Raw genomic sequence first — 17,973 nt, 5'->3', positions numbered from 1 at the left:
GGTCTCCAAACCCATCTGAAGCAACAATTGGATGGCACAGAAAGCTGTGGGTAGAGGGTGGGAGATTTTAATCTGCAGTCTTAATACACACACACACACACACACACACACAGAGAGAGAGAGAGAGAGAGAGAGAGAGAGAGATTTTTATTGTTATTCACATTGTTAAAACTGTCCGCCTTCCTGAAGCTTGAATTTTGCAACTGCTGTAATCCTGTACATGACACCCTGGATGAGAGAACAGAATTTAAAACAAAACAAAACAAAACAGAATCCTAAAAGCTAAATACAATTGTTAGCCCCAACCAGAGTAAACTTACTGAAGCAGTGGGATTTACATAAGCAATAGATTCCATAAATCAACATTTTGGGGCATGAGTAAATGGATTTAGGGAGCCAGCATGGTGTAATAGTAATCGGGTTGCATTAGGGTCACCATAAGTCAAAAATGACATGAAGACACACAACAGGAATGAATAACAACAAAATAGATTTAAGCTAAAATATTTAATAAATAATGGAAGTGGTGCACTGAAGCCAGTTGAGTTACACTCTCCCAGTACAGATAAGAAAGCAGTGTTGCAAGTTCGCAGTATAGGAGTGCTACCTGTTGTATAAAGATAAAGCCAACCCGCAGTAGAGGTATTTGCCTAGAACAGGTGTAGACAACTACCTCAAGTCCTGAGGACACACATACAACCTGGCCACTATATTTCCATATGTCCCTATCTCTTGCCTTTTTTGGGACATTGACCTATTGTACCAGCTAGAGTCCATGGAGACATTTTTGTCATATTGTGATGTAGCTCATGCCTGTTTTAGGGCAGAAGATGACTAGAGGTCATTTCCAGTTTGGGCAAAAGAGCCTTCAGCCTAAAAGGGTCAACCTACTTCATGGCAAAAGTGACCCCCATGCCTTCTAGTAAGTCTGGATGGAGTTGTGAATTTGTTGTTGTTGTTAACTGCCCTTGACTCGGCCTTGATCGATGGTGACGCTGTGGATGAGACATCTCCAAGACACCCTGCCCTCCACTGCTCTGCTAAAGTCCTGCAGACTCATGCCTATGTCCTCCCTAGTTGAGTCCAGCATCTGGTCTGCAGTCTTCCTCTCTATCTTCTACCTGCAACCTTTCCCAGCATTATTGTCTTTTCTAATGAATCTTGCATTCTCATGATGTGGCCAAAGTATGAGTAGCTCAATTTAGTCATCCTGACTTCTAGGGGTATTTCTGGCTTGAACTATTTGAGGACTCATTTGTTTGTCGTTTTGGCTGTCCAGGGTATTCTCAGCACTTTTTCTCCAGCACCACATCTCAAATGAGCTTTCTTTTATAGGTTGTGTGTGTGTGTGTGTTTCGGGCTATGTGGCTGTGTTCTAGAAGAGTTTCTTCCTCACATTTCACCAGCATCTGTGGCTGGTATCTTCAGAGAAGCTTTCTTTTAATCCGCTTTTTCCACTATCCAGCTCTCACTTCCGTACATAGTGTCAGTAGTTATTTTTAAACATTCAAAACTATTTGGGCATACATAGGCCCTCTGGTGGATGATCTGTGGTCCATGCACTGAACTTTGTCTTTCTTAGACTAAAATATACTCTTGGAGATCAGTGTACCCATGCAGTGCTTTGTAATATGTGTACTGTTGCTGTTTTCGTTGGTTTTGGAAGATACAGTCATGCGCAGGCAAAATATACCAATAGGAAGATCTTTGTTGATATTTTTTAAAAAAATCACTGGAATTGAATTTTTAAAAAGTCAGATGCCCAGTTATTTTTTTCTAATCCTATTTTGTCCATGATAGAATGAACCCCAGTTAGTTTAGGTATTTGGTAGTTTTACTTCTCTATTAGTAGCATGCACTACGAAAGATCAAGTAAGAAAGGATGCAAGACAGAGAATCTTGGATATTGCATCCCAAGAAGATATAGCCACCCTCAGCAGGGTAGGCAATTTAAAATGGTTGAGCCGATAAAAATGGTCCTTTCAAATGCCACCTTACCTAAAAATACAGATCCCAAAACATCTCAGAGAGGCATTCACCCGAGCTAGGTTTGACCAACTTGATACCATGGTAAGACATAGGAGATTCCAGGGTATCCCTTATAATGAACGAACTTGTATTTGTGGTGACCATGAAATTGAGGATCTAGCACACACTTTGTTTCAATGTAATCTGTACCAACAGGAAAGGGACCAATACCTTGAGCCCTATATTAAACGAACAATATTCTGGGATACTCACATCAGAATACCATACTTTATGAGTGGACAAGATTCAAAAATATCTATTGCCACAGCTCGGTTCCTTCATAAAGCATCACTGTTGAGATCTAGATATGTGGGGATGATTGGTGTTAACTGTAAGGGTGATGAAGAGATTTGACATATGATGACAGATGTTTTATGTTATTTCTACCTCCCATTTTAATTCTGTTTTACTTCCCATGGTAACTATCTTACACATTACTGTTCGATTGTGTAAACATTTTATTCTTACCTGTTTATTTGTATATCTTTTAGTACACACTGTATATTTTTAGATTTGTATAGTCTGTATATAAGCTGTGCATGTTCAGGCTATTCATACGTATCTATATTGTATTGTGGTTTATTGCACTTAGTGCACTATAATAACATTTTATATGTGTGTGTGTGTGGCATTGCTTGTATTACTATGTTTTGAGTATTTTGAAACGGCCCTCGGGCTATTCAATAAACTTGTTTGTTTGTTTATTTATTTATTTCTCTATTAGTTTTGACAAGGGCTAAATCAAGGCTCCTTGCAGCATAGTAAGTTAAAATGTAAAGAGAGCAGAAGAAATGGAATGAAACACCATAGGACAAGTGAGCTCCATAATTGTTGCATAGTGCGTAGTGTTCTTGGCTCAGGGTTGCTTTTAAAATGTGATAAATGGATTTGAACAACCCCTGTGGTGAGCAGCAAGGTCAGTAGTTTTAGGGGGATTAAAGCCAAAATCATCCCTACTGCCCCACCCAAGCCTTTTATGAAACTAGGTGACATTGACAAATGGAGAGCTTTTGCAGTGAGGGGTGGGTTTGTAGTCTTTTCACTTGTGTCCAAAATAATCTAGTGTGTTCTTGTTGCCAAATAAATAGGCTATTCTCAATCCAATTTATCTGGGGACAAATTAAGGTGCTGCATCTAGCATGGCTATGATGCTATTTGTAAGGGCACTTCCAGACAGTAACCCCCTGTATGGCCTCCTTCCTTCCCTGCCCCCATGGTTGATGTCTGAGCTGCATGGTGTAGACCCTTGCGGTCAGACCTGTCTTAAATCCTTCTTAAGGATGACGTCCTTCTGAACTGGTTTGTGTGAGTTTTTTGAACGGGGCATCATGGGAGTTGTGGGCTTAGGCAGAGCAACAGCTTGGCTATATAACCCAGCTTACCACCGAGTCCAAGTAAAATCTGATCCTTATTTTCTCCCTGGGCTCCTTGAGATTAATATCAAGCTGCACTGTCTAAAAATGGTGCTGGATGTGGAAGATACTGCCTATTTATTACATAATGCTGTGAGTACTTCAGCAAGGGAAGGGAAAGCAAGAATCAAAAGATCTACTTGTATTTTACTTTTAGTTTACCTCTGATGATGCAATAGTTTGAGGATTAATTATGTATTTGAACTATTAATGTAATAAGTGATACGGCAGGTTGATTTTTTTGAGAGTACTGAATACTGGATGCAGAAGGATGCACTCTTAATGGAGGATTATGAGTGGCAGGAAATAGATGCACAGAGTAGACTCATTGGTGCTGTTGGATGTTCTTTATGTGAATTGTTTTGGGCACTATGTTTTGGTGGGCTTGACTCTTCAAGGAGGATTTGAGATGCTTAGGATATTGTAGTTGTTCTCTTGATTTTCCTTAATACTGTAATTTGGAGAGAGATCAGAACTACTGACAGCAATACTTACACTAATACGAGTTGCAGGAAGAAACAGATTATTAGAAAATAGCAGTAATTTGGCCAAGGATAATTCCTCTTGTATGAACAACTTCTTTCTTTTCATAATATTTGATACAGTATTACCTCCAAAAGGCAGCAATCAGCAGTAGAGACAACATCTTTGCAAATTAGTGTATGTGAATTTCAGATAACAATGAGAGCCAATGTAGTGTAATGGTTAAGCATTGGACCAGACTGGGTTCGAATCCCTGCTCAGCCATGGAAACCCATTGCCTTGGTTAGAATCGCATTCTCTCAACTTCACAGGAAGACAATGGCAACCCCCCTCTGAACAAGTCTTGCCAAGAAAACCCCATGCTAGACTCACCTTAGATTTGCCATAAGTCAGAAACGACCTGAAGACACATAACAACAAGCTGTACAGTAATATTACTGATTCTGTAACTAGTATCTACAACTAGAATTTGAGTTTCCATTTTAATAAAAGCACCTTTAAATTTCCTAAACCAGTATGTGAAACAAAGGCTAACTTTCAATATTTGCATTTCTTCAGCTTTTTCTCTGTAGTTCTTCACAAGAAAGATGAGTGCAAAATGTGTGCATTAAGACAGGTGTCCCAAAAAAAATGTAGTGGTGAAAAATGTACAGGGAAGCATTATACAAAGAATGAATTTATTGACAAAAGTGAATACAAAGTAAGGAAATATAAAAAGTTCTGTCAGAGTAAGTTGTGAATTGTTGCAGAAATGGGAGAGAACAAATGGAAGACTGGAAAACAAGAAACTAAGAAAAAACTACATTTCATCAGTTTGTCTATCTCTACACAGACTAGACCCACTTAGTTTCACCAAGCACCTTCAGACCACAGCTGAGGCCTTAATTAGAACAAGAAAAATTACAATTGCTAAATATTTTCAGTGCAATGACACCTTGTTGATATCCCACGCTTTTTTTTTTTTGTTGTTGTTGTTGTTGGTGGTGGGTGGCTGTGTCTTTTATTTTGCTTCAGTTTCCAATAAGAACTCAGATGCGAGTTGGATAGTAGAATCTGATATAAAATGACAGTGCAGATTACTTCATGATATCTGTGCAGTAAATTGTAAGAAATTGAAAACCAAACTATGTTTTTCTCCTCCTTTGGAGGAATTATACATTACTTGCAACTGCTAATTATAAGCCAGTGGGTGAGAATTTGAGGCTTTATTAGTATATGTGACAGTTCCTGTAATAGATTCCAGTTCAGTTGTTGAAACCGTTTTAATGTTATCTGATGATGAAGGAATTCACATTTCTAGAACATGGCCACATAGCCCGAAAAACCCACAAAAGTGATTCACATGAGCTTTGTTTGGTCTTTTTCTTGGATCTTGGGTGGAATGGACAAATAATATTGCCTTCTGTCCTGCAGGAACAAGATGTTGAGACAGTACATGGCTCTGTTCATGTAACCATGTGTGGAACCCCACGAGGAAATAGGCCTGCCATCCTGACATACCATGATATTGGACTGAACCGTAAGTATGAAAATTAGGTGGCTCAGCTGGGATGTCTTTTGGTCATTGTCATTAACTTTTGTGGAATGAACAGCTTCTTCTTTCAACCTCTTTGCATTCTGCTTTAGTACAAGTAAACTATGTTAATAATGCAAGCGACCCACCCAGTAGTTCAGGATGGGCTGGATTTTCTTACCTGCTGATGATAATATATAAAGAAGGAATCCAAAACTACTTTCGAGTATACAACATGATATTAAAAAAATGAATGTAGGAAAAAATGTGTTTGAGCTTGTAACTCATCTCAAGTATCATTTTCTCTCCTAAGTACTGTAGAGTGAAATATTCCAGATATTGTCATGCCAAGACTTTTATTGCGTTATTCCTAATTCATGTTGACAAGAATATTAATTTTGATCCCCTATTCCCTACTCTTCTCCTGTTAAGACAAAACTTGCTTCAATCCCCTCTTCAATTATGAGGATATGCAGGAAATCACCCAACATTTTGCAGTCTGCCATGTGGATGCCCCTGGGCAGCAAGATGGAGCAGCCTCTTTTCCACCGGGGTAAGGTTTCTCTTCTTCTGCAATCTGTATTTATTCTAAAAAATATTTGTGGCATCTTCTGCTCCCTGTTTGTGTATAAAGTATTCAAGATTACGTATAACCATACTATTGCAGACTAATTGATAAATCATGCACGGAGATGATGAATTGGTGGATAATTACTTTATTGAATATTGTTAACATGAAAAAACATGATATAGCATAACAACATACTGACACAGAAGTAGTTCTGTGTTTGAAGTGAAGAAACATGGGAAGGACATACAGAAAGAGCACATGCATCCTTACACGATTTTCAGCCTTGCTTTTCTGTACCCTGATGACAATCTGTGCTGGTGAAGTGAACTTGTATGATAAACCAGAAGTTTAGACGGGCACATAGTTTTCTGTAGCATAGCTAAAGAGATTCCAAAATATTTCAAATTTCACCTGCCTCCAAGGAGCATTAGGTTTCTTTCTTCAGCAAAGAACATGCTCCTTATTGTCTTGTGGCATCTGAAATATTTTTGAACTTTTTAATGAGAGTTTATCTGAGAGAAAAGTGGGGAGAATCAGCAATAAACTAAAAGGAGACTAGTTTATATGAAAAGAAAAAGACACGTTTATATGAGAACACATAAAGAGAATCGATATAAGAAAATAGGTGTGGTAAATGTGTTAAATTACAGGTAAAAACTTACAACCTGATATGAAGAATAGTGTTGGGGAGGTAAAATAGCAATGAAGGATGTAAATAAAAAGAAGAAACAAGGAATAGAATAAGGTGGATAAATTTAGGCCTATGTGGAATAGGAAAAAGGTGGTGAAATTTGTATGGAAATGAAAAGATAAGACCAAAACTGTCTAGCAGGATAATAAATGAAACAATGAGTATATAAATTTGTTTTTTCTGTTTAAAATATTTTTTAACCTTTTGAGTTGTGTTATAGAATATCGTCTGTGTCAGTGTATGTCTCTTACTCTTAGAAATATGTTCACTTTGTGGTAGCTTCACACACTATGAGGTGAATCCTTCAAACACTAGGTGGTGAATCCTATCTCCCTGCCTTTAAAAAGCACCCGTCTGAAAACTAGACTTCTTGTGTTCATGCTATATTCAGGGAGCAAAGCATTTTGTTCACAGTGTCCTTTTGTATGTATTCTTTCCTTCTGCAATCCTTGGACACAAATCTTTCTAAATAGATTTCTATGACAGCCTTGTAACATGGACCTTTACTTGGATTCAGCCTCTAAATTGTTCCAACATTTGGGAGTAATTCACCTATTAAACAAATACAGCCAGGTTCCCCCCCCCCCATTTTTTTATCTCAAGAAAGGTTATTTTATAGGTTATAGTTTCAGCCTAGGTAAACTGGTGAACTTGATTCACCACCAGTGACACCAAATGAGTTAAATGAAGTCTGAAGTCTTTCCTTTGGATTTCCTAGTTAAGAGTAGTAGCATCCTATCTATTAATAGTTACCAAAACTTGTTTAAGTTGTGCCTCTTCAATAATTGTGTTTTGTAGGTACATGTACCCTTCTATGGATCAACTGGCTGAAATGCTTCCTGGAATTTTAAAACAGTTTGGGTGAGTAGAGTCATTCATATACATTGGTGTCATTTGAGTCAAGCCATTTTCTGGCTGCAGAGCAATATCACAAGTGTGCCCTGAAAAAACGTAACATCTCATGGACTTAGTTATACTCGTTTCTTGTTGAACTTTCTGATGCTTACTTGAAGTAGCCCTTTTTTGTTGGTTCACAGAGTTACAAGCTGGTTTTACAAAGAGAGATCAACACTTTGGGTATTGAAGTCACAGTCCAGTGAGAAAAAATAATGGTGTATGAATACAGATGACAGCTAACCTATTCAGTAAACAAGAGTCAGCTTTTCTTATCTAGTGTATATTTATTTGCCAGTACAATAAGCAACTCTGACTTTTTATTGCTTTCCCTCTGGATATTTACTTGGTCAAGAAATGATACTGATTTAAAGGTATAATTAGTGAACAGGAAATTAATGGCTTGTGTCCTTCACTTTGTGACAACAGATGCTGTTTACACCAATCTGTGTTGTCCTGAGTGTAGCCTTTTCCACAGTTTTACTCCTTGGCTACTTTTAAATTAACCAACATAATAAATGAGTCTATCTGTTTAAACAAATTATGCTCTGTTAGAGACTATGGTGACTTGTTTTTAGTATGCTTTGTTATTGAAAAATAAATGCCTATAGAGGTGATAAGGTGATAACAGGATTGATACTCTATGGGGCAATTGTGCCTTCCAACTTCTCCCATAGTGGTATGAAGAGATACTACTGAGTGCACCTGAATTTGAAATGGATGTATCAGGAAGTTTGGGAGAAGAGACTGTTAGAAATCAGAGCTGTGTACCCAAGAATTAATTGTTCATAATTTGCTTCTACAGACTGAAAAGTGTGATTGGAATGGGAACTGGAGCTGGTGCCTACATCTTAACCAGATTTGCTGTAAGTATTAGGCTTCCCTCAGAGTTACTGGATAACTAATGTGTTTCTGGCCTGCAGAATTCTAATTTGTTAAGATGTGTCTAGTTTTAAAAACTGAAGTCCTTAACATCCTTGCTGAATGTTTGCAAATATGATTTGTATAGAAGGAGCATAGAGTAAAAATACTTTACATTTATTTTTTCTCAATGAGAAAGTAATCTAGAGATCCAGTGTGGTGTAGTAGTTTGGGTGTAGGACTAGGACTTTGGAGATTGGGGTTCAGTCATAGAAACCTGCTGGGTAACCTTGGACAAGTCACATTCTCTCAGCCCTGGAAAACTCTGTGATGGGTGCACCTTATGGTTGCCATAGGTTGGAAATGACTTGAAAGTGCACAATAACAAGAGACCTCATTTGGAGTCTTTCCTGTAGCAATACTGAGAATGTTGTTGAGTGTTACAAATCCAGAGTGTGTGTTAGCCAGTCTTAATCTGTCTGAGATTTGAATTAAATGCCATTTCTTCCACTGGAACAAAGTGGCTGCTCACTTTCACAAAGGCAAAATCTCCTTCAAAGAACTAAAAATTCACTTTTCACAGGCCTTCTCACATTTTAAATGTCCTCCTAAAACAAAAGTTCCCATGTTGTATTTTGCTTCTCCAATGCATCTGGATTCATATACATTCATTCTGCAGCTTAATTATCCTGATATGGTGGAAGGACTTGTGCTTATTAATGTCAACCCATGTGCTGAGGGATGGATGGACTGGGCAGCAACCAAGGTAAATATTACATTTAGGGAGGAAAGCCTATTTTTTGTATCTGTGACTATTGCATGCATACAACTTGAACTGTTTTGAAAAGGGTCATGGAGTAAATAAGAGCTGTTGTTCTCCCATCCCCAGATGTAGCAATGATACACAGGAAATGCACTACAATCTGATGTTAATGTTGAAAAACTCAGTTTGGATTTTAAAAACAGTAAACAGATGGTATAGCCGAAATATGGTACATACTTGTATAAATCCATGAAATGGCAATTGTAATTGATGTCAGGAAAATTTAAAAGTTGGTACAGATAATGTGACACATATGAACAAGCCCTGAAATGTAGTCACTATAGTATCTTGTTTAGAATGAAATAGATAATCTCTCTTTTTCATAATCCTGCTATATATTATTAAATTGGACTTATTTTTTTTTACTGAATTTTGTAGCTTGGAGATTTTCAGTAAAATACTTTTACCTTCAAAGTTTTATTGATCATATGTAACTCATTAGAATTGGGCTATAAATCTAATGGGCTACAAAAATGTTATTCATCTAATTAATTACATCATTCAGTGCTTAAAATAGGGAGTTTTCCAGCATGGTATGATGATAGAGAGGGGCAAGGGTCTGTGACAAGCTGAACTGTACACTTTACCACTGGCTCTTGTGGAACCATATAAAATGTTTGAGTTGTGCTAATGTGTGTGTTTCATCTCTCTAGATTTCTGGATGGGCTCATGCTCTACCAGACATGGTCATTTCACATCTTTTTAGCAAGGTAAGTGTATTCTATAACACCTGAATTAAGGTCCAGCCTTCCATATTAATGATGCCATACTCATATGCGGCAAAAGAGCTAGTAATCAACTTAACTACAATTTGTTGTGCATTGAATCTAATATTCAAGGACTATTTACATAAGATCTGTTTTTCTACTCATTTGACTTCAACTGCCATGGGTTCATAGAGACTTCTTGTTTCAAACAGTCTCTGCCTTTCCTCTTTTTTTCCTGATGGGTTCTCAATCAGAGTTGAAGAATACCTGGACTGAAAATATAGAGAAATCTATTAATTTTTGTATTTCTATAACTTTGCACTGTGATTATTTTAGTATTTTTGGCTCTTGGAATACCTGTTGATTAAAAAGTCATGATAATTTTATTCTGTATATCTTTAAGTTGAACAATTTGCCTTTTTGGAGCAAAGTTCTATATTGCATATTTTGCTGTCAGTTTTTGAACATCTGCACTCTGTTTGCAGGGTGTAGAAAAAGGAATCATACTTTTACACTGCAAAGGATTTACACAAATTTGTAGCTTAAGGAACACCATAGCTATTAAAGGACAGTATTTATATTGCCTGACATTAGGTGCTCTATACTCTGCTATTTTTTATCAAAAGCTTTTCTTAAATTTAGGAAGACATTCATGATAGTCACGATTTGATCAACACTTACCGCCAGCACATCATCAATGACATGAATCAAAACAATCTGCATCTCTTTGTCAACTCTTACAACAGGTAATCTACTAGTAGATTATCCAGTTTGCCTAGGACAACATGTTTTGTACCCATTTGCAGAAAACCAACACAGGCTACCTTTGAGATCGTCTAGATAGCTGTTATAGCATAAGCTTAGTTTTACTTGTATTTTTCCTTCTTGATACATCTATGTAGAGATCTTTTGAAAAGACTGATAACTGAAGCTGTAAACTTGTATTGTGAATTACAGTGGTGCCTCGGGTTACGAAATTAATTCGTTCCGCCGCGGCGTTCGTAACCCGATTTTTTTTGTAACCCGAAAAAGCCATAGCCGCTAGCGCTGGAAAGCTGCGTTTCGTGCGAAAAAGCGCCGAAAAGCACCAAAAATTTTTTTCGTAAGCCGGAAAAAAAAACGTAACCCGGAACAGTTTTTTCCTATCTAATTTTTTCGTATCCCGGAAATTTCGTAAGGCGGTCATTTCGTATCCCGGGGTACCACTGTATATTAATCATTCTGCATTTTGCATTATGTCTCTTCATGATTGATACTCTGCATAGTCAAACTCACATTATAGCTCCTTGAAGGACAATTGTGAAGAGAGGCAGGAAGATAGAAAATTGTGGAATTTAAGATCATGCATACAAAACAGTACAAAGCAATTCTTTTCTGCCAAATAAGTTTTTCAAGCATCTGCTTCTCGACAGTCTTCAAATGAAAACTTAGAGGTTAAAGTTGGTGAAGATCCTTGATCTGCCAAAGGGGTTCCATGTAGCCTAAATCATGTGTTGCAAACTGTGCATCATGATGATTTCCTCCTATTTTTTATGGAAGCCATGTTTGGAAGTTGCGCAAAAGTCCTTATTTGTCCACTTCCTGTTTTTCAGCCGAAGAGACCTAGACATTGAGCGTCCTATGCCTGGAACAACTGTTGTTACTCTACAGTAAGTAGTTATCATAATCTGTTTGATCTCCATGGGCTGCAGAAGGAGAAGAATGAATTTTCTCAGATTCTTATGTATCAGTCATAAAAATTAAGCTAGGGAATGAAAACATCAGTTCAAGCAAGTTTATTTAGTCCATTAAGATACAGGTTATACAAGCATTCACAAACATAAGTAACACCATCTGCATCAGGATGGGAAATGGCTTTGGATGTTGGACTGAAATTCCCATCATCCATAGCCAATTATGAAGAATGATGGGAGATACAGTCTAACAATTCTTGAAAGGCTACATGTTTCATACTGCTGATGTGCATGATAAACTTATGTTAGTCCAATGGAAGCAATTTGCAATATGTAATATGTGTAAATATATAGCGATAAATAAATAAATAATATAGGAACTGGCTGGTAGTGAGACCCTGGAGTACATCACTTTAGACTGGCTTTTCAATATTTCAGTATGCACTGTTGAATAATAATGATTAAAATAATTTTATCATTTAAGCACATGAAATACAGTAGTGTGATATAACCTGAGATTTTATAGTACAGGTTGATTATCCCTTATCTGAAAAGCTTGGGACCAGAAGTGTTTGGGATTTTGGATTTTTCTCAGATTTTGGAATATTTGCATATACATAAAGAAATACCTTAGAGATGGGGCCCAAGTCTAAACATGAAATTGGTTGTATGATGAAAATAAAAAAAATGCTAAAAATAATAAACCAATACATAACACAAAACTCGTTCTTGTTTCATATACAACCCTATACTGATAGCCTGAAGATAATATTTTTTGTGCATGAAACAAAGTTTGTGTATGTCAAACCATCAGAAAGCAAAGGTGCCACTATCTCAGCCACCCATATGGACAATTTGTGGTAATTTGGGGTTTTGAAGGATTTGGAATTTCTGAATAAGGGATACTCAACCTGTAGTAGTGTGGTAGAATTTAGAGATGTAACCGTGTTAGTCTGAAATATCCGTATGCAAAGGGATCTTGTAGCACCTTTGACACTAACTGGAATAGAGAAGTGGTAGCATAAGCGTTCATAGACTTGGTCTATTTCCACAGATGCATTGTAGTTAAGTCAGATGCATATGAGGAAGTAGACCAAGTCTACAAAAGATTGTTACTTCTGGACAGTTAGCCTCAAAGGCGCTACAAGATCTCTCTTCATACTTTAGTAATGTGTGTTACACAAAAAGTAGGAGTAGGCATTCTCAGGAAGTGTCAGGCCTGAAGGTTGCTGCCTAGAATAGTAGAAAGATCCCCTGTTGTCATCCTGAAGTGAGATGAGACAAAGTGTAAAGCTGGTAGCCACAGGGTAAGGCTAATGGCTCTGGAAGGGATTCTATATGGGATCCCTTTAGCCTCTTGTCTTTTTCCATGCTAAATCCCAGGAATCTTGGCTACTGCTTTCAGTTTTCACCACGCCAAAAAAATAATAATAATAATAATAAAAAAATAAGCCCCAGTGACTCAAAAGTTCTCTTAAAACTCCAGGAATTGTTATTTTTAATCAGTTGAACTGATAGCAACAGAGGATTCCAGTAGAGCCAGGAGGCACAGTGTCCTAGTTGATGAGCAGACATGCTAGCCGTAAGTAGAGCATTATCTGAAAAAGAATCCCCATGACTTTGTGCCCTGCCCTCTTCCTAGAATACTCTCTTGTCATCTGAGTTAGTTCCTTCTCTACCCACCTGAGATAGTTCTTCCTTGACCTTTAAAGCGCTAGCTTGAACAGTAAACGTGAGAAGGTTATATGTTCATGGTGACACCAAGCTGCTCTTTAATCTCATCTATGAAAAAGGTGACGTAGACGCATCTTAGTGTCTTACCTTTTTGTGGCTCATCAGGCTAGAGCTTACAGACTTAGGTACACAGAAAATCAAGAGGTTAACTGGATTACTCTTCAGCTGTCCTGATTACCAAGAGATACAGAAGTGTGCAGTGACTTTTCCTATTTTGTTGGCAATCTGGCAACCTGATGGCAGAGTGTGAAGGGAGCCCTACTGCTATTTCAGAGAGGTTGTTATTGTGTGTCTTCAAGTCATTTCTGACTTATGGCGACTCTATCATGGAATTTTCTGGGGCTGAGAGTTTGTGACTCACCCAGGGTCACCCAGTGGGTTTCCATGATAGAATGTGGAGTCAAACCCTGGTCTCTACAGAGTTGTAGTCCAGTGCTCAAACCACTACGCCACTCTGGTACTCAAAAAGAAAAGGAAAAAAAGGCTTCCTTGAAAAGTAAAAAAAGAAGACTTTTCCTGTTAGGACATTTGATTATCAAATTGGGGAGGGGGCACCTTTAAAACCTTATTCTACTAGTTGTAAATTGGTAAGTAACAATGTGGTTGTAGTGTTTGCCTTCTAGTCTTTTATGACTTATGGTTGACCCTAAGATGAACCGTGTCACAGATTTTTCTTGACAAGATTCTTTAGAGTTTGCCATTGACAGCTTCTGAGGCTGAGAGAATGTGACCCAGTGGGTTTTCATGGCCGAATAGGGATCTGAACCCTTCTCTCCAGAATCATAGTCCAGTGCTGAAATCACTATGCCATGCTGGCTCTAACTAGAGACTGTTATTTTAATCTTAAAATAAATTAAACAGTCTCCAAGCTATTGTGTCTCAGAATGAGCTGCCACTTCACCAGTCTTGAGTAAAACTAAAGGCCCACAAATCTGCCACATAGAATGTAGACAGTGTCTGATCCCCCCCTCCCAAAACCCCTTTTGATTGTTCAGGATGGATAACTCTTCTGAAGAACATTATTATTGTTATTCATATTAGAATTAATATTTCCTACCTGCATCTTCCTATGGATTGAGGTGGGGAACAACAACAATTAACAGACATACAACATCAGTTAAAAGGCATTAGTTAAAACATACATCAATTTAAAAGGACAAATAATAAAACAACCCACATTTAAAATTCATCATTCAAAATTCACAATTGATATTTCACAATGATAGTATAGAGGTTAGATGTTTGTTCATTCATACCATGGCTGGCCTGCCTGTCTATTCACTTGGTGTATATATGTTTGCAATGTTTGTAACACTGGTAATACTGTTGAAGTACCTTCTTTGTACTTGTTGGGTATATATTGTGTGGGCTGGATTTTTGAACTTGCTGATTCAAAAATCAGGTCAAGTACAATTTGAACTGGGTGCTGTCTTCTATTCTGGATAGCTGTGTGTGCCTTTTAGTGTCTATCAGCCTTGTTCCTCTCAAGGTTCTGTGTTGTCTTTTTAGCTTGGCTTTGTGTAGAAACTGTGTGATTGTTCTATCTCTGAGATGTCATGAGGACTGAATGAATGTTATAACCTAGTAGAAATGCCTACAGTGAGACAGAGTTTTTCTTACCATGACAAGAAAGACAGCATCCTGTAAATTAGAGGATGGACAAAGTGTAGGTTTCCAAATGTTGTGGAATTGCAACTCCCACCATTTCTCATCATTAGCATTGCCAGCTAGGGCTGATGTGACTTGTAGTCCAGCAGCATCTGGAAGGTCTGAATCATAGTATGTTCTCCATTAGACTCAACCCAGTGATGTTTCTGTGGACTGGCCTGAAAAGCATCTTTTTTACAGTTTTTTTGTGGGGTTTTCAGGCTGTGTGGCCATGTTCTAGAAGAGTTTTCTTCCTGACATTTTGCCAGCATCTATGAAGATGCCAGCCACAGATGCTGGCAAAATGTCAGGATGAAAACTCTTCTAGAACATGGCCACATAGCCCAAAAACCCCACAAAAAACTATGGATGCCAGCCGTGAAAGCCTTCAACTCCACATTTTTTTTTTTTACTTCAGTAAAACAGTTTAGATGAACCAGACAGATGAAGCAGGCAGTTCATTTTCTTAGAGACACTGCAAGTTTATCTTTGGGTTGTTCAAGTGACAGCCTAAACATCTGCAATGATAGTTTGAATCACTTCCTGAAAAGCTTGAAGCCCATAAGGACTTCATTGATTTCCTTTCAGGTGCCCTGCTCTCTTGGTGGTTGGAGACAGCTCTCCTGCAGTTGATGCTGTGGTAAGTACAGATAAAACATGCATTTTCATACTAGTTTCTCGCACAAACCCAACTATAGGAAGTAATTCTACTCCATACTACTTCCATCCTGCTTGTTTTGAACATCTCATGTTCCATCTAAATTAATGCTCACAGCAGTTTACTGGTGCTGTTATCTGCAACCCTGTGAGGTAGGCCATAATTCCACTGTTGCAGAGGAGCTTTTTTCTAGTAGTGAGTCACATGAAAGTTAATTTATAGTTCACTTTTTATTGCAAAAAGGTTTTCCTGGGCCTAAAATGTCATGAGAAAACCTAAAAACATGGTAAATTGTTTCCCAGTCTCTGTAGAAGTTATCCCCCCCCCCACACACACACCAATTATTAGGGAATACGGCACAGTTGTGTGACTCCCAGCTGTTGCCTATGCCCAAACCTACTCTCTATTTTTTACTTCCTACCCAATGTGTGTACTGAGAAGATTTCCGTGTTGAAAAAAGGATCATATGAAACAGGCCACAGGAACATGAGAGGATAAACTCTCAAGTAAAACGGTTTAAAAATATTATGTGTAGTATCTCTTTTTTGACTGATATGGGAAAAGGCACCAGGCAGTGTGTCTGACTTTAGTTGTAAAGGGGCTAATCTTGGGGACAAGATACCTGTGGTACCATTCTTTTCCATGCAAATATGGGCTTTTGCAAATGTGGATACACTCAGGAGGCAGATGATCAGAATCAAGATCCTGGCATGTGGGGAAGGAGTTCATCTTTCCTCCCATGTCACAGTCCCTGCTATTGTTTGTCTTGGGAGAGAACCTCCCATGAGCACTTTTTGGAGCTTCCCTCCAAAGACAAAACAGTAACCTGGGTTTGATACCAAGAGAGCTGTCTATTGGAAGCAATTAACTTCTTTTGCATCATAGGACCTGAAGCCTGCTTTTTCTGTTATTACAATGTAGCTTCACTTGACAGGTATAGTATTATGTGCAGCTTGACCCAGAGTTCCATTGTTTCCAGGTTTAACCTAACTTCAGGAAGTCTGCACCAAATAATCATGGTTACTCAATGTAAATGGAAAACTCAACTTTTCTTCTTCTTTCCCTTTTCTAAACAGGTTGACTGCAATGCTAAACTTGACCCAACAAAGACAACACTCTTAAAGGTAACAAATAATAATAATAATAATAATAATAATAATAATAATAATAATAATAATAATAATAATATGATGATGATGATGATGATGATGATATATAAAGCACTGTAGATTTACACAGCAGTGCACATACCATCAATTAAAATTAAATAAAATGAAATAAAGACCTGCCAGTGGTGTACACTCTACAAAGAACAATGGAGATTAATGCATACATTAAATTAAAAGCAATAAAATAAACAACACAGGTTAAAAAGAATAATGTTGAAAAGCAGAATTCTTCAGCTTTCATAAGACTTAAACTGTCATTAAAGAAATGAACTTCCCAGTTTAGAGTATTTGAACCCCAGTGACTAGTTCATGATGAGAAAGTTTTTTGTTTGTTTTTTAGGGGACTTAAACTAGCTAATAATTGTTACACTAGCTATTAGTTCCCCAGAATGGGGACTTCAGTTAATAAATCAGAAGAAGACTAAGAATGAGGAGGACAGCTAAGCAAGAACTAGGAAAGATCCTAAAATGCAAATATATACAACTGAACATGAAAGTTAGAATCATACAAGCCATTGTATTCCATATTACAATGGATGAATATGAGAGCCTGGACAGTTAAGGAGGCAGATAGGAAGAAAATCAGTTCATTTGAGACATGGTGCTGGAGGAGAGTACTAAGTATTCTGTAGGCAGACAGATGGGCCCTAGAATAGATCAAACCTGAAATCTCCCTGGAAGGCAAGATTACTAAACTGAGACGGTCATACTTTGGTCGCATCAAGAGAAGGCACAATTCACTGGAAAAAGCAATGCTGGGAAAGGTGGGGGGAAGTAGAAAGAGAGAAAGGCTGCATGCTAGATGGATGGGACTCTGTTAAAGAGGTCATAGGCAAGAATTTACAGGAACTAAGCAGAGCAGTAGAGGATAGAGAATCTTGGAGATGTCTCATCTAGAGGGTTGCCATGGGTCAAGATTGACTTGAAGGCAGCTAACAATAACAGAGTTGTTAAATCAGTGTGAGGCACAGAGAAAGAGAAAGGTATGAGAAAGCCAGAACTTGTGGAGCTAGTCCAGCTTTTCCCGAGTGTTCAAAGAGGCCAACCTATATTCTTGAACATGCATTAGGACTCAAAGCAATGATAGAGGTCAAAAGATAATGCTTCTA

The 17,973-nt window shown here is 37.9% G+C and overlaps 1 protein-coding gene across 4 annotated transcripts in view; it reads left to right on the top strand.

The window, feature by feature from the left end:
* Nucleotides 1–17,973, top strand: part of NDRG1 (N-myc downstream regulated 1) — a 110,592-nt gene that overhangs the window by 86,542 nt on the left and 6,077 nt on the right. For all 4 annotated transcript variants that reach the window (XM_042461873.1, XM_042461871.1, XM_042461870.1 and 1 more), the window contains 10 exons: nucleotides 5,337–5,442; nucleotides 5,869–5,989; nucleotides 7,497–7,559; nucleotides 8,398–8,458; nucleotides 9,133–9,219; nucleotides 9,930–9,986; nucleotides 10,626–10,729; nucleotides 11,576–11,632; nucleotides 15,626–15,677; nucleotides 16,772–16,819. In XM_042461873.1, the coding sequence (XP_042317807.1) occupies nucleotides 5,337–5,442; nucleotides 5,869–5,989; nucleotides 7,497–7,559; nucleotides 8,398–8,458; nucleotides 9,133–9,219; nucleotides 9,930–9,986; nucleotides 10,626–10,729; nucleotides 11,576–11,632; nucleotides 15,626–15,677; nucleotides 16,772–16,819 (756 nt within the window). The remainder of the gene's footprint in view (nucleotides 1–5,336; nucleotides 5,443–5,868; nucleotides 5,990–7,496; nucleotides 7,560–8,397; nucleotides 8,459–9,132; nucleotides 9,220–9,929; nucleotides 9,987–10,625; nucleotides 10,730–11,575; nucleotides 11,633–15,625; nucleotides 15,678–16,771; nucleotides 16,820–17,973) is intronic.

This window comes from Sceloporus undulatus, chromosome 4 (genome assembly GCF_019175285.1).
Source record: "Sceloporus undulatus isolate JIND9_A2432 ecotype Alabama chromosome 4, SceUnd_v1.1, whole genome shotgun sequence".
Taxonomy (NCBI): Eukaryota; Metazoa; Chordata; class Lepidosauria; order Squamata; family Phrynosomatidae; genus Sceloporus; species Sceloporus undulatus.
Note: the sequence above shows the minus strand (reverse complement) of the source record. Positions and strands in the feature narration are given on the sequence as shown.